Source organism: Ischnura elegans, chromosome 4 (assembly GCF_921293095.1).
Source record: "Ischnura elegans chromosome 4, ioIscEleg1.1, whole genome shotgun sequence".
In the NCBI taxonomy this organism is placed as follows: Eukaryota; Metazoa; Arthropoda; class Insecta; order Odonata; family Coenagrionidae; genus Ischnura; species Ischnura elegans.
Genome location: NC_060249.1, coordinates 62,963,331 through 62,981,784, shown reverse-complemented (window position 1 = coordinate 62,981,784; position 18,454 = coordinate 62,963,331). Strand labels below are relative to the sequence as shown.

The 18,454-nt window shown below is 38.1% G+C and overlaps 1 protein-coding gene across 1 annotated transcript in view; it reads right to left on the bottom strand.

The window, feature by feature from the left end:
• The window catches only part of LOC124157588 (pancreatic lipase-related protein 2-like), a 41,874-nt gene extending 24,290 nt beyond the window's left edge, over positions 1 to 17,584 (bottom strand). Inside the window, exon 1 of the mRNA XM_046532438.1 lies at positions 17,188 to 17,584. Coding sequence (XP_046388394.1) covers positions 17,188 to 17,344 — 157 coding nt within the window. The 5' untranslated portion in view covers positions 17,345 to 17,584. The remainder of the gene's footprint in view (positions 1 to 17,187) is intronic.
• Between the last annotated feature and the right edge of the window lie 870 nt (positions 17,585 to 18,454).

Here is an 18,454-nt window from a genome sequence, read left to right as displayed (position 1 = left end):
ATGTTCCCACCCTCCTAATTACCCGCTTGAAGAATTCAAGCACCCAATCGACTCGTTACATATTTAAAGTGGGAAAGTAATTCATTGATTGGGTGATTGACACAAATTAGTAGCCCAAACTGTGATATGTGTGGGTATATGGATTATTTGACGTAAAAGTAAAAAAAAATTCATCGGGAGGAAAAATCTGAAAAGTTGAAAAAGTCGATTAGTTTTCGAGATATATCGACTTGAATTAACATGGGAGCCTTATGGGACTACGACTTTTTCGCTTTTATTTTGTACTTTTAAACGCCCGAGGAACATGATATTCAATGGACATGGACTAGATTTTTTGGTCGATTTTTTGGTGTGGTTGCCATAGCGACGAATTGATATTTAGTATTTTTTATTACTGTTTGAATGCTCTCAATGCTTTTCTTATGGGAAAACTTTAGGAATTTTTTTGACCAACTTGCAATAATCGCACGACAAATTCCTTTGCCAAAAAGTTAGATAATTCTTTGGTTAATTTTTTGGCTATCTTAAAATTTTCGTACGTCGAAACAATTCCGAGGAATAAACGATTTCGATTTAACATTGTCGTGATGGGCGAATTTTCAAACTCGGATTTCAGCCTTGAGACATGTGCCATATGAAAATTTGGAATCTCCAAGAAAAACCGTTAGAGGGTTCTCCGAACCCTCACGTTTGAGCTTACTTTCGCCGTAACCCTCTTGGTTAATTCATAATTAAATTCCGAAAAATGTCCTGCACGCGAAAAATCATTGTCGCCATTTTTTTGTGGAGCATGCAATCTTGAATATCTTAGCAACCGTTTAAGCTAGAGAAATGAAATTTTCAGAGTAATACTTTTATCACAATGGTCAACTTTTGCAATGATGACCATTTCGCTCGATCGATTCATGTGCGAGTTATATCGATACCAATCTCCTTGGTTACGCTTAAATCGCTAATAACTTTTTTCTTAATCCAGGCATGAATGTGAAAGTCATATATAATACTACTGTTAATGTCTTTTCTTCGACAAAAGTTACAACAACCGAATCGAGCGATTAAAGTCGAAGTTATGATCGATAAAAGGTTGCATTCGATTGAGCCATTTTTCAGACCTATTTACATAGTTACGGGGAAAAAAATTATAAAAAAATATAAGGGAAGAAATGAATTATGCGTACACATTAATTATTTAGATGAGTATTGCTTCCTAACGAAGATATATCAATATGAATTTATATCTTTTTGTATTAGGTCCCCATAAGAAATACACGCATCGCCCTATATACGTCACCAATATAAGAACATAGGCGAAATTTTGAAAGCGGGGATAGTAGAGAAGAGAGGGATAACGGTATGGCCATAGAATGGAGGGGTTATCAATAGGATGCGAATTTTTCAATACAGGTGGCAGTATAGTCGAATGTACGATTCGATTTTTATAGCAAATACGCAAATTGGCATCAAATGATAAGTGTATACGTTGGACCAATGAAATTTAGTGAATTGGTACATCATGGTATTCCTCACAATGTGCAATGGAAACATGTTTTGTATATAGTCTCACGCTCGATATATATCGAATCTACTTTTTCTTAAAATATATCGAATTGCTATAGCATATAGGATTTTACATCTAAGGACATAGTAGACCAGGAAATATATAGTAGATACCCATAGACCAGAAATTAAACCAAAAACATTGCGAATTTTTAAGTACAGATGTCAGTATGATCGAAAAGTCGATTCCATTATTATAGCAAATACGTTAATTGGCATAACTTCAATTGTGTTTCCGTTGGACCAATGAAATTTGGTGAATGGGTACATCTTTGTATTCCTCACCATGCCCAATGGAAATTTGATTTGTATGTAGTCTCACGCTCGATATATATCGAATATAATTTTTATTAAAATATATCGAATTGCTATAACACATAGGATTTTACATCCAAGGACATATTTGACCAGGAATTATATAGTAGATACCCATAGACTGTAAGTTAAACCAAAAGCAATGCGGATTTTAAAGTACAGATGTCAGTATGATCGAAGAATCGATTCGATTATTCTAGCAAATACGTTAATTGGCATAACTTCAATAGTGTTTCCGTTTGACCAATGAAATATGTTGAATGGGTACATCTTTTTATCCCTCACAATGTCCAATGAAAATATGTTTTGCATGCAGTCTCACATTCGATATATATCGAATCTGCTTTTTCACAATTTATATCGAATAGCTATAACATATAGGATTTTACACCCATGGGCATTCTTGACCAGGAATTATATAGTAGATGACCATAGACTGGATATTAAAAAAATGTCATTGCGGATTTTACATTACAGATGTCAGTATAATCGAAAGATCGAATCGATTATTGTAGCAAATACGCAAATTGGCATAACTGGATTAGTATATTTGTTGGACCAATGAAAATTGGTGAATGGGTACATCTTGGTATTCCTCACATTGCCCAATGGAAATATATTTTGCATGTAGTCTCACATTCGATACATATCGAATCTGCTTTTTCACAAATTATATCGAATAGCTATGACATTTAGGATTTTACACCCATGGGCATTCTTGACCAGGAATTATATAGTAGATGACCATAGACTGGATATAAAAAAATGTCATCGCGGATTTTACATTACAGATGTCAGTATAATCGAAAGATCGAATCGATTATTGTAGCAAATACGCAAATTGGCATAACTGGATTAGTATATACGTTGGACCAATGAAAATTGGTGAATGGGTACATCTTGGTATTCCTCACATTGCCCAATGGAAATATGTTTTGCATGTAGTCTCACATTCGATACATATCGAATCTGCTTTTTCACAAATTATATCGAATAGCTATAACATTTAGGATTTTACACCCACGGGCATTGTTGACCAGCAATTATATAGAAGATGACCATAGCGTGGAAATAAAATCAATATCGTTGCGGTTTTTACTGTGCAGATGTCAGTATAATCGAAAGATCGATTCGATAGTTATAGCAAATGCTGAAATTATCATATTTTGATTAGTATATACGTTGCACCAATGACATTTTGTGAATGGGTACATCTTGGGATTCCTCACAATGCCCAATTGAAATATTGTCTATGTTTAGTCTCACGTTCGATATATATCGAATCTACTTTTTCTTAAAATATGTCGAATTTCTATAACATATAGGATTTTACATCCAAGGACATAGTTGACCAGGAAATATAGAGAAGATTTCTATTAACTGGAATTAAAATCTACGGCATTGCGGATATTACAGTGCAGATAGCAGTTTTATCGAAAGATCGATTCGATAATTGTAGCAAATACGCGAATTGGCATAACATGATTAGTATTTACGTTGGACCAATGAAATTTGGTGAATGGGTACATCTTGGTCTTCCTCACAATGCCCAATGGAAATATGCTTTGCGTGTAGTCTCACGATCTATATATATTGAATATGCTTTTTCTTAAAATATATCGAATCGTTATTACATACAGGATTTTCTATCCATGTACATAGTTGACCAGGAATACTCGACAACACGTGACACAACAACGTTCGCACCCCCCTAATTACCCGCTTGAAGAATTCAAGCACCCAATCGACTCGTTCTAATTAAGTCTAATAGAAATAGAGAGCCGCTAATGCATATAAGTAAGTGATGGCGACAATCAGGAATAAAACAGGCCTCGAGTTTTCCATAGAGTGGATACTTTTCCGGGAGCAAAAGTCAAGATCTCGAAGTAAATATTGCGCTTACGCATGCTATTATCTTTAGCCACATAAGTCATTGATGGACAAATTATTTTCGCAAAAAAATTAAATCTGCGACCGATGAAAGTGATGGAAAGAGCGAAGGAATCGCTAGAAGAACAGCAAATGAATAAGTGGTATCCTCACAAAAAAAACACTCGCATATTGAAACACACGAGGAAAATTCCACCCTAGGCGCCACAGTTTTTTATCGAGGTAATGCGCAGTGCAGCCCTATTACCTTGTCATCGTAAGTCTCACTCAGCACAGCAATCAAATCAATCTCGATCAAGGGAAAAAATCGACAACGTAAGGCTGCCATACATTGAGCTGCTTGGTCAAATGAACCGGCATATCTTTAAATTTCAAGGGAAAAGATAAATTGAAATTTTATTTACTGTAGAGCCCATATTGTTTTCAGTCATATTTAAATTTTAGGTCTCTCTTATTAATAACTCGATACCAATAAGAACAAATTTTCTTCTAATTCTGCGATTAATTTGAAAAATATCACACTTTTTATGAACTCAAAGCTGGAGAAAGATTTCCATCGAATACGTTTAAGGTATTGTATGCTTGCCAGTAAAAGAAGCAATCTTACCCAAAAAATATTCAACAATTTTATTCGATAACAGAGAAAATAATACGCTGCTATAGCAAAAAACATGAAACAATATTAGCATTGTGATCAAGAAATTCAATGATTGGAAAATTCGTGTACAAAAGGCTGGAAAGAGACGGTTACGAAAAATAATAATTTAAGTCAATTAGGTGGTAAATCTAAATCCCATCATATTACTATAAATACCAATATTATCAACACAAGCATTATGAAAGGATATATGGCAGAGTATGATAGATGGCTGACTATGAGTAAAGGAGAGTGATAAAGGAAAGACAACAAAGCAACATGGACTAATGCATATGTAACTTTCATCTGAAATTTAAGAATTTTATTTATCACTTAATGAATTAAAGAGCAATTTCAGTCTAAGATGAAAGGAACAATTCTAAAATAATAACGAATAATCATCAAGCCATCTTATCAATCGACAGTTGGCTCACAAAACGAATCAATTGCATACTGTTCACTATCGATCGGCCGAGAATATTATGCAACCAGCTACTGGCCAAGAGCACCTTGGGTAAGATGTTATACGCTCGTTGAAATTCCGGTCTGGGAAAATATCAAGCGATCAATCGGAGTCACAAACGGAATGAGCAACGGACATTCCTTCACATATTCGAGATTATCGCTAGCCAGTAGTTTACGTATATACACGTCGACGACGTGTTTCGTGTTGAGATCATTCATCGACTGTAAGATAGCGAGTCTTGCACGAGCCAGAGGGACCCCTCAGGGTTTTAAGCACACTGACACGTTTTTTAACGACGACAACAAACGGAATGCCACGCCTCCGCAGCGCTTTGGAGTAAGGAGTAAGTCAACTGTTCAACTGCGTGAGGTATTTAATCAAAATGGACTTATATTTAGTGGCTCATTTACTTTTAGAAATTTTTGCCACTCCGTTAAATCCACTAGCTATTTTCGCACATATAATAATATTCGGCAGAATATTTTTTCCAATATTCGAAGCGGTAACTATTTTCATTCCAGTCAACGTTGCACTTAATGCTTACGAAAATATTTCACTGTCGGTGTTCCTTTTGAATTTTTTAATTTTTTAATTTTCACACGGACCAGACATTCTGCCTCATGATTGATTAACATATCAATTAACCTTTGTTGTTTTAATGCGTGAAACGAAATAATATAAAGTTTTTCAAGTTCCCTACAAGCAATATTTTACTTATAGTTATAGTTATAAACCTCTGATACGGTTAAAGGCATATTTTGAAGAAAACCTTTCTCAACCATAAACTTAGATTTAAAATCTTCACCAGAAAATCATGAATGTATTCTCATTTATTTCTTTCAAATCATTAGCCATACCTACATAAATGTAAAACGCATTTGAATTTACAGAAAATAGTTTACATTATGCAATTGTGACTAATGTGTGCTTGGTGCAGAACGTGAAACCTGAAAGAGGACGTAATTTTAAAGCATTACTTTGTGCCTACGAAAGATTCTTCAAAAAGTATGAAGATTAAGACTCTCACGAAGAACTATCTTACTATGAAAATTTAGGCATGAGAAATGTAAAAATATTCTTGACATATTTTTAGTCAAATTCCATTACTTGCTCAGAGTAAAATGCCGTACCTTAAATGAAAGTGCAACGAAAATATTCTAACTATACGCATCTGGTGGATAAGGAGTCAATAAGCAACCAGTTTCCTTGCTTAACTGGTTTTGTTTTAACCCAATTCGGAGCTAGTAAAGGGAGAAAGGTTACCTACCCGCTTCCAGTGAAAATACCATTCCGTACGCACCTAGTGAAAATTGCGAATCTATGCTTTGGAATGACCACATGGCGTAGGGTCTCGGGAATGTCATACGGCGAGGTGAAGTCTCCACTGCTACAGAGTCAACCGACGACCTCGATGAAATTAAATATTACGCAAGTTTATGGTCAGTCGCAGTGCCCACCGAAGAAAGTGTGCTAACCAGCCAAGTACTCACAGAAGTTTCCCTCAACTGCGCGGCAAGAAACACTACGTGATCCTTCACACCTAACCGTATGGGTGCTTATAAAAGACTACTACTCGAAACTTTACCGACCGATATATAAATGAAGAACTATCAATATATTATGCGAAATGCAGACGTAGGTCGCTATCTTAATGGGTGCCTCATGCTTAGAAAATCATGTCAGATACACAGAAAAATCATTACATACCCAAGAATATCCAAAAAAAATACATACAGCACAAAATTTACTAAAATTGATAACAATTACCAGAAAATGTGTACGTATAACAAAGAACCGAGTAACCAATAATACAAACAAGAGTCCTAGGAGTCTCACGCGTGGAATGGAGTTTAGAAAAGGTTGTCTGAGTAACTTCCCCTTTCGAGAAAAGACAAGAAGATTAATAGAAACGCCATTTCAACGATAGCCTGCTCTGGACGAAAGGCTCAACAAGAACCACAGTTTAACGTCCCATTCGACGGACTAATGCTGTAATTGCCGTATCCATGGTCCTGGTCTTCACTCAGATCAAGTTTTTTCCCAAAATAATTTCTTTTTTTCTACACCTTATGTTATTATCTACTGAGGTATGAATATTTTTAAACGCTCTTTTAAAAATTTTATTTAACTGACAAACCTGCTCTTATTCTGCATTTACGCGGCCCTTTATCCAAGATTTGGCCGCCACAGTCGCCAAATTGCTGGATTGAATTAGGCATATATATAACAGGAAATACATTTTGCCATCAGAGAATATACATTTACAATCGTTATTGGACATCTATCTTTCTCTCTATGAAAACATGTTCCCTCCTTGTTTACAAAATAAACCTCCACATAATTTCAAGTTCATACGAAACCTACTAAAATTTCAAGTTATTGGCTACCTGAGAAAAAAAAATAACTACCCCCTCAAGATTTCCAGATTTTTGTTCGAGTAAAACCGCGTAAATTGTGGCATGTATTGATACGCAATTTAAGGTGAGTGAAAGTAGTTTTTCATCGTATTACACGCAGCAAGTTAAACGAAAAACAATTTTACTTTGATTTTTTAAACTGGATTACCCCGAGGGGGCAGTTCAACACTCTCCTGTAACAACCACGGTACACAACGGTCTCCCGCTTACATCATGAATTCTGGTCATGAAGTAAAAAAAATTACTCACTTTGACACCGCGTTGAGTGAATTCATTGGCGCAGATTCCTTACAAATCTCCAACGTGGTTTGGTCCAGATATTGCGGATGCCGATAGTAAGCGAGTTGATCATACGAATCCACGCAACATACCGAACGATAAACGGCATCATAAACGGGAGCAATTACAGCAGCTTTTAATGAGGAGCCTTAGGTCATAACGCCATGCGTAGAGCAACGTGAATCTAAACTTGAAACTCGAGATGGGCTTACAGGCACGTAGCAAGTAATAACAAGGAGCGGTAACCATGGAATACTAACTATCGCATTAAGGTGCTTGATCGCCCACGTTTGTAAGCGGAGTCTTAAGGGGCCAAAATAATAGGGTGATCTAAAGGCAGCTCAAACGAAATGATTCAAATATTTTCAAGATGATAAAATCCATGTTTAATAGAAAGAATGCCTATGTTATATACATAAAAATGGTAGGTTAGGGTTGACTAATAATAATATGCTTCCTATTGAAGTCTTTCCAAGCTTACGAATAATCAACCCGGCATAAATACATACATTAACAGTGGCGGATCTTTGGGGGGGTGGGTGCTAAAGGGTCTATAACCCCCCCCTTGGATATCAAATTTACACTAGATAGAATAGTAATTCCCCCCCCCCCCCCCCCCACCTTGACCCCACCCTGGATTTACCACTGCCACGTAGTGAATAAACTTATAATAATCTTCATGCAGGCAAATAAAATAGCCTGCTAGTAATATATAAGAGCAGGAATACAAAGATAATTAACGTTCCCAGAAAATCTATTGGTATACTCGAGAAATTACACAATATGATTTCATATCTAAATTCATCTCTCCTCACCTGATCATCCCTTCGGATGCTAGCGAATTATATCATGTTTTTTAAGGTAATGCTACCAAAATATAATAGCAATTACTCAATCGGCCTGTCGTCGACAGCCAAAACTAAACCAACACCGGACGAAACTAAAAAGTATTTGCACATGCCGACAAACTGCGACAAAACGGAAGAAACCAATTAAAATCACGGCCTATAAAAAACACGCATTCAAGCAAATAGTATTTACATGCTCTCAATAACTATATTCATCCAACGATTCAAAGTTATTTAGAGGCTCATTTCGGTACTTTAACGATAGTGGAGTGGAGTTGAGGTCGACGGCTATTATAGCAGGGAAGGTATTTCCTTACCTTTTCCTGATTCTCACGATGGCACTCATTGGAACTTTTTTTATTTTCACTCAATCATTTGGCGTCCTAACGGTCAGCAAAAAATACTACTTAGGTTCATAAAACCATAAAGAAAATTATGTAATTTTCTCCCCAACCCTGACATTCAGCAGGATTACTGAAGGGAAAGTTTGGCAATCGGGTTGAATCAACTTCTTCTCCACATAAACAGGTTTCGCAAAGAATTTGGCGGATGGAAAATAAAAATAACTTCTTACTCATCTGACGTATTTTGGTGAAATTTTGGTTTTTTGCTGTCGAAGTCTACTCTTTTCGCACGAGACATTTCCGCCATGTGGCTGACCCTGACATCTAAAATGGCAAGTGCACAAATAGGTCAGCATTTATGCTAGATATGTAAACTTAGTTTCAGCTTTGACTTGATTAACTGAAAGAGGATCGGGTTGGTGTGGCGGATAGAGTGCCGGCTTCCCACCCCGTGTGCTCGGGTTCAAATCCCGGCAGTGGTAGAGAATTTTCAGAGACTGCCCGATCCATTCTTTGAATGCAGTGTGGAGGACATTTCAAGGACAACACTCCGTCTGTCGGATGGGACGTTAAGCCGTGGTCCCCTTTGCGCCTTTCGTTAAGAGCAGGCTCATGCCGACGCCGGGTTTCTCTCCACCCTTCGTCACCTACCCTTCCATTATGACGCAAATGATCTCAGGTATCGGGTTGGGGTGGTGGCTAGACGTTAAGCCGTGGTCCCCTTGGCGCCTTTCGTCAAGAGCAGGCTCATGCCGACGCCGGGTTTCTCTCCACCCTTCGTCACCTACCCTTCCATTATGACGCAAATGATCTCAGGTATCGGGTTGGGGTGGTGGCTAGACGTTAAGCCGTGGTCCCCTTGGCGCCTTTCGTCAAGAGCAGGCTCATGCCGACGCCGGGTTTCTCTCCACCCTTCGTCACCTACCCTTCCATTATGACGCAAATGATCTCAGGTATCGGGTTGGGGTGGTGGCTAGACGTTAAGCCGTGGTCCCCTTGGCGCCTTTCGTCAAGAGCAGGCTCATGCCGACGCCGGGTTTCTCTCCACCCTTCCATTATGACGCAAATGACCTCAGGTATCGGGTTGGTGTGGTGGCTAGAGTGTTGGCTTCCCACCCCGTGGGCTCGGGTTCAAATCCCGGCGGTGGCAGAGAATTTTCAGAGACTGCCCGATCCCTGATTGAATGTTGTGTGGAGAACATTTCAAGCGCAACACTCCGTCCGTCGGATGGGACGTAAAGCCGTGGTCCCATTAGCGCCTTTCGCTCAGAGCAGGCTAATGCCTACGCCAAGTTTCTCTCCACCATTTCTTACCTACCCTTCCATCATGGCGCAAATGACCTAAGCTATCGGTCGCTTCCTCCAAAATACCATACGATGCAAATGACCTGAACTGTCGGTCGCCTTCTGCAATTACATACTCCTACTGATGTATACTCCTCCATACTATACTTGATTTTATGAATATTGAGTTTGGTAATTGAAAATGTAAAACCTCGCAGTGTGAGATAAAAAAGTTATGAAATAAAAGAAATATAGGAACATATTTAATTCCTCACATCTAATTAGGCAAGATAAGAAGAAAAGTAAGCTGGTAGCCAGCTCTAAGCAAAGCATTTCCATTGTCTCGTATTCATTGAATCTAATTTTTCCCCATCAGCAAAATTTGGAGCATCAGTAATTGAAATTATTACGGAGAATGACTATCATCATGTACATTGGTTGCGTCTCTCAAGTACCATCCAACTAACCATCAGAGGCAGTAATAATTCCTATCTTCTAGAACAAAAGGACAGTCCCTGTTGTAATGATTGGTCAGACTGTTTCCTTAGTAATGGTCCTGGATTTAAAGAACATGTGTCGTGCAACAAACTTTTCACCGTTCGAATTCATAAAATATTCCAAATTCCTACCTCAGCTGCCACGACGCATTAAAACCTGTTCATTCCAGCAAGTATATTGGTTATGCCAAAGTCATTTCGATTTGAATTCAATAATTAACTGTATTACACGAATGCGAATTCATCCAGGGTATAATGAATTAATTATCAAGATGTCTATGAAAAATAGCATTCATTGTATCGATGCTTATTCGTCATTTATACAGCTCACCTCGAAACTTGACCTTGTTCCAACGTCTCTAGATCATGGTAAATAATTACAGTAAGCCTACATAATTACCACGTAATTCAAGCCCATTAATACCGCGGAAATTGATATCAAGGCCGCGAATCGTGTCAGGACACTGTGATGTAAGGACGTGACCAGCAAAACGTTTTCCTCGTGCGCTGAGGAGGAAATATTCTGGAATGACGTGGGTTACCTTGATGGAGGAGTTGACCGTAACGGAAAACGTATTAACAAAGAAATATTCATATCGTTTATACCTAGACTTCCCAAATTCTTTTGTTACAAAAATTATTATTAGCTTTATTGCAAAAATATGACCAATGTGCAGGTATTTAGTTTTTATAATCATAAAATGAAAGATATTTTCTCTTTTATGACCGCCTTTTTCCTACAAGGCAGTATTTATCACTTTTACTCTTTCTCTCTATGCATAAAAATCTATTTATTGCAACAAGCATATTTGTTATGCCGAAGTCGTTTCAATTTGAATTCAATAATTAACGCTAGTAGACGAATGAGAATTCATTTAGGGTATAATGAATTAATTGAAATGAATGTTAAATTTGATGTGTTCTGATTCATCTGCCCTACAATGGGTAAAATCTATTTGGAACTACGGACGTGATTAGGATGTATCTGGGAGTTAGAAATGATTATAGTTCATTGTTGTTTGCACTCTTTTGAGAAGTCCTTCAGCCATCGAACGGATCTTTCCGAACATGTAGTGAACTAAAACTCATTAGAGTTGAGTAACTCATGAAAAGTGAACGGATACTTTCGCACCCGAGATCTTCTAAACAAAAAGAGAATTGAGTTTTTTTCTCTCTTGACCGATATTTATTTAATATTTAATCAGCATCTTGGAGTGAAGGTCTTGAGATATCACAACATTCACTCCAAGGCGGTGATTAAATACTAGAAAAAAGAATGACCGAATGGGATAGCTTCTTTTTTCGTCACAACTTATCTTTCCCACGCAAGCGCCGAATTCCTTTAGGAATTGTGGTTTCGGGACTGAGTGAACGACTCCGTTTTACGCAATGGAATATTGATAACTTCCTCCCGTCAAAAATTCCTTCGACAGTCCAATTCCATCTGACTTCATATTAGAACCCTTCTGCATTGCATGATAAATATTTATATTTCAGTCTCCTGCCTAACTCTGAGGAAGGTGGATGTATACCACCGAAAATTTAGTTCTGTGAGTGTTTTTTTATCTTTTTGTGTCCTGTGCTTCTGCCCGACCTGGGATATTATTATGTTAGTCTATTTCAAGAAATGTATGCGTGCACACTATGATGGGACAAATAAATGTAATACCTAAATAGGCGCCAACAGTTTCACCTCCTTAGTGACAAATGACATAAGAACCTGATATCATCGAACAAACATGGAACGAATCATCACCATAATATTTATCTGCATCAACACTTTACTAAACTCCAAAAAATTAGTAATCCAAGTCTGTAGTCACTGCGATATTGTAAAAAAAATTAGACTCCACCTAACCTGTGAAAAGTTTCGAGCAAGAGAAATATTAGTGATGCATCTCCTAGACCGGAAAAGCGATATCTTCATAAAACTCATCCAATCTACATTGGCCACGTAGATGGTGTGCACTTAGTGGGGGGCAATTCCATTCGGAAAGTACCCAAAATCCGTAGTTTATTCATAATTTATAAGTGTTTAGCAAAATTTAAGTATATAATCTCTTGAAAGTAGATAATTCAGAAATCATTCCAACCTAAAATTACGTATGGCCCTTATAAATTCCACTTTTCTCTCCCAAACTCTTCCACATGCACACATTCTAGTTCGTTAGCAATGGAAAAACATTTCAAACTTCAAGATATTTCCTTAATTCATTTCCGTAGTTCCAAATGCATATTATTTCTAGGAGCAGCAATTGTTGTAAACAATCCAAACAATTATATATCAAGTTTTCACACCAGTTAATGGGTTGTTCTTTTATAGGAAGATCAATTTGAGAGGATTAATTAAAAAATCATGCGTCAACGATTACCCTTGCTCTCGCTGCTAAATTTAGAGCATCAGTGGATTCATACCAGTGAATTATATATCATTAACCGGGACAAAATAAATCAACACGATATTAAAAGCACTGAAACTCAATTATGGAACCAGATAAAAAGCAATTTTGAAATTTACAGGCAAACCTGTTCAAGATTTTAACTTTCCACTGTTTACCACCCACATCAAGAAAACACGCCCGGACAACCCAACTGTTCGCGCCAGATGAGGGTCTTTTTTGGGCTGAGTCAAATCACTTTCCCACCTCGATCACGCAATTCGAGCCCGAGGTTAGAAATGGCAAAAAAAATCTGGAATACAAACGAACGCGCGCGCCAAATATTTTAAGTGACCTGTATGCATCAAAAAACTCTTTGGACTCTCCCAAGATAATAATGCAGTGTTAATTATTACGTTCAAATTTCATCAAACAAGTAAACTAGAATTCTACAGAAACTCAAACTAAAGAATCACCAATGAGTTTCAACGACGAACAAAAACATTTAAAAATACAGATTTCAGAAAGATGATGGCAATATTACGATTAAATATTCATTTTATCAGATTATTTCCACTTGCACAAAATTTTTTCATTTTATTTCAAAATCTACTCATGCACAAAATACATTAATGCATATATTGTAGTACATACAACGGCAAATACTAATTAAATATCAAAAATAGATACAGATACAACATCAAGGGAATTAAGTTCTAAAATAAAAAATTTAGATTCCATAATTATGCACCAAGGAAATAATGAATATGACAAAAATAAAATAAATAACATAAGAAAAATATTTCATGTGAATTTAAGATAGTTCTTTATTCATCGCTTAAACTGCTTAGCCTTCGTTGCAAAAAATATCAATTTGAGAAGGAAGTTTATTTTTTTCTCAAATTCCTCATAATTCTGGCTATAAGACTATTGTACATATAATTTTGTCTATAAAATACTGTGTGGAATAAATACTTGTTTCTGGTAGTAACTTATTACACACAACCATATATTTATTGAATCAGGCGATTAAAAGTGACGATGAATGTAAAATCAACAGGTATCCAACTTGTGGAATAAATTATCCATGTGGAATAAATTATCCATGTGGAATAAATTATCCCTTTAGGAAAAATAAACTATGAATTGATAAAGCGCTAGTTTCTGCGAAACGGTGACAGTGTGCGTAGTTAGTATTATAAAGTCTGGGTGTGTGATAGATTGTTTTCGTTTCCTTAAATAGGAGATAAAAATGGTTGCGTTTATAAAGCTTGAACTAAGACAACGAAGTCAAAACTAGCACTGCATTTTTCTTATAGAACCCAAACCACACAGTCAAAATACATCCAAAATTAATCGAACTTGCATTCACTTGCAATTATCCAATCACAAGTTCATTCACTTCGAAGCACTTATATGAGTAAATTTAAATCTGGAAGCGTTGCATTATGGCTAGACTTTTAGAGCCTCCAAGCAACGTTTTGATGACATCCTATTCAGCCACTGAACGGCGTCAATCCCCAGGTTAGAGGAGGTAAAAATAAATCATTATTTGATTGTTTATCAATGTTATTCCTAAATACAATTACGGAGAATAGCAAATATATTTTCTTAACGATGAAACTATGCAAAAAGGGATCCTGTTGGTGTGGTGGCTTGAGTGTTGGCTTCCCACCCCGTGGGCTCGGGTTCAAATCCCGGCGGTGGCAGAGAATTTTCGGAGACTGCCCGATCCCTGCTTGAATCTTGTGTAGAGGACATTTCAAGCGCAACCCTCGGTCTGTCGGATGAGACGTTAACCCATAGTCCCCTAGGCGCCTTTCGTTAAGAGCAGGCTAATGTTGGAGCCGGGTTTCCCTCCACCCTTCCCTCATGGCGCAAATGACCCTAACTGTCGGTCGCCTCTCCAAATACCGTACCAACATTTAAAAAGTGTATCTGCGATAATAACATAAAATAATTTCACTCACGTAAATGCTATGAATTAATTGATGAGAGGGCCCATTTCCAAGGACCACACAAGCTTTGCTAGATACAACGCAGGGACATCAACAGAAGGGTAATGTTCTAGACAAAGGAAAGACGCTAAAACTAATTCCACAATTTTTAACTAGCCAATAATGATGTCAAAAGTTTAGTCATTGAAATGTCATAGAAAAAATATCTTTCGGTTTCAGTTTCGAAATTATGTATACCCAAGCAACAGAATGCATCGGCAGCTATAGATAAGCCTAAGATAAAATCTACCAGGGGTTAATGAATCAAATATTAAGATCATTTTCAATAAAAAGAGTCAATTTCATCCAAGCACATTTACAATCAACTTTATGAATAACATTTCATTTTCTCCAAGAAAAAAATATATGAACAGCTTTCGATGCTATGGATTCAGAGGATGATGAATTCAACAAAATCTTGCACAACGAGTTGATAAATTCAACCGTTTCCGTGCATCAACCATCCATAAAATATTTTTTTTAAATAACGATTACCTGTATACCTCATTGGCGAGAGTTCATTACGAGTTATTGCAAACTTTCCCAATGAAAATATAGGAAATATAACGTAGATGCTCCAGAAAACATTTATTTCCTTTTAGATTCTTTGATACACGCTCAATATCAATAGGGAAAAAAACAAAAAAGCGATATGAGTCTTCTGGGAAATTTCACTTGAAATGAAGGAAATAGTGTCAGGTAATTTCCGTGAATGATCGAATGCCATTTGTTTACTTTTATTTATCATTAGGAAAGGAACAAACCGAAATCTTTGCGCTTGAATGGTTGTTATCCTTACACGGGAGCACGTAACTTCAACTAACCATTAATTAAAATTTAAAGCATGGAAGGCTATTTCAACCTCTCAAAGCACCATAATAGCAGTGTATTTCTCCAAAAACTCCAAAACAAAGATTTGATATAGCACTACCAATTTTAGGACTAGTGCGTACGGCTATTCTTCACACAATCCAAAAATGTGAATCACTTATAGGGCAACAAAACAATCGCTATACGCCGCACTACTTAAACCTGAGACCTGAGGCCGACATGATACCAGCGGTAACCTACGATTCGTTATGACATAATATTACGACGTTACGCTATAAAAGCGATCTTTCATATGTGCTTTCTTACAGGACGTGTTGATCAAATTCTCCACATTTGACGCGACCCTTAGTCAACACGATATGTTTACGTAAACTTTTTCATGACTGTGGGTCACGTATCCCAATTGGAAGTTTACCCTGCAAGCCCCCTTAAGGCGGTGTTTCTTGTCCCTACGAAATTGGAAAAGACTAGTATTTTACGAGTTGTATTAATCAATAAATAATTTATATGCTAAATTTAAAAAGTACACCTACTCCCCAAAAGCATTTTCACAGCGAAAAGCCTTGAAATTGTTAATAGCAGATAATTTGAGAGCGGCGTGAATCGTTTTGAGGCCTGTATAAGGTTCAATGGTTGAGAACCCTTGCTTCACTTGTATCTGTTCGACGTTGCCACTTGCCGGCCCTTAGGGCAAATTAATGATATTCACCGTACTTTCGGGCCACCTGAAATTTGTTTGGTAGTAGGTTTAAAAGACCGGCATAATTTCGCGACGGAATACCTTTTTAACATTTGCGAAATCGTCCAGAAATTCTCGGCGTCAATTGAATAGATCATTTTCAACATTTTCCTGTCTCTCAAATTTCAAAATTTTTCCTCCGTATTATGACGGACGTTCAATACCTGAGACTAAATTAGATGTTCACAACGGCCTATTCAACTACCCTTATAGTTTGAAAATGATAGCTTAGGTTTTACAGAAGTGTTACGTCACGAATAATGGAAAAATTTTCAGGTTGACCGGGAACAATGCATCCTTTTCGGCCTTGGTGGCGGCGGGGATAAGTCCTCGCCTACCATACCGAAGGTCTCCGGTTCGAGTCCCGCCTGGTTAGCATCCCCTTTCAGGACTTGGGTGTGTGTGATCGTCTTTTGTTGGTTGTTTAAACCCCCGTTGTAGAGGCCACATTACGCTGTTTTCGGGGGTAATTGAGATAAATAAATAAATAAAAATCCTTTTAACAAGAGGATACTCAACGCCTTATGACACGCCAAAACAAAATCCTTGAAGCGCGAGAAGAGACCCAGGAAAAGGAATTGCCCCCCCCTACCCTACATGTGAGAAATCCCAACTTAACTTTGACTAATTTGTGAGCCTAGGGTGAGCTCGACCCTCACCTATCCAAATAAACCTTCGCGTTGCATCACTAAGTGAATGCATACTCACCGCATGGTCCGTAACACGCTAGGAACGCCGACAGGACCCCCAGGATCGAATGGACCCTCCACGTGGTGTAAACAGCGGCGTAGGCAGACGCGCCAGGGTGGTACCCTCTTCGACTGCGGCCGCTATCGGACCACGAGACTTCGCGCGGAACGCACATGGTCTCTCGGTGTTTCTATTGAAGTCGCTGGAGACCGACTCTTCGAAGGGGTCACGGGGTCTTCTGAGGTGACTAGGCTGAGACTGCAAGTGCTAAACACACGCCTCGGGATGTCGACGTTGGCCCTTCGGTCGAGATAGCTGCAAATGGAAGGTAGAGAGCAGCGTGTATCATGACCGCCTCCTGCGTGCTGCCAGTGACCCCCATTCGCGTCTATCCATGACTGAACTGCGAGCGACGTCGAAAGTCACAGGCAGGCGACGTCGCGGGGGGGAAGGGGGAAAGAGGGGTTGGCACGAGGCAGGAGGAGGAGGGGAGCGGGAGTGCTTCATCCGCTTGCTCGCTGAAGAGTTGATAATAGATCTATGCGCCGAATGCAGTTGCACACATAGAGCCGGTTTTATAATCCTTGGTTGGCGCTAACCACAATAACATACAGCCTGCCACTAGGCGGTGGCCGATGGTTCTGGTTAGCTTGAAGTCTGATTTATTCCAGAAGCTGCCGAGTGCATCAAGGGGAATGCGTAGAGGAGGCCTAATTCCACCCCATACATTACATGGCTGATTTCTTTTGCCACTTCGGTCGCATTTAAATCGGTTTTCAAAAATGTCCGCGGTGCGGTGATGAGTGCAATTTGACCAACTTTCTTTCAATATTTTGCTGTAAAAAGTTTGCAATTTAGTATTGAAAAGTTATGAATTTGATAGATCACATCATCATGTATACAAATTTCGGTTAACATCCCTAATCATACCTTATTTCCCGGTGAAACTGGGATCACTTTGTCCGTCAGCGACGCGAGTGGCGACTTTTGTAAACCCATTTAAATGCGCCGTGGTAGACAACGCATTAAGAGGCCGCCTTGAGGATCATCTTTTGTAATATTCGTGTGCATTATCATCAGTCGAGTTAACCCATTTCCTCCCAGAACAATGTATGCCTGCGATTTTGAAGATATATAGGCGTTTCGCTCCTGTGGTCGTCTTAAGTTATCCGGTAAAAATATTTTGGTGGTGCATTCATCAGACGTTATTCTTGAAATCGGATCTTTTGCAGAAGATAACCAGAACTTTCAGCCACCGCCAGGTAAATTTGAGGGCTAATTATAA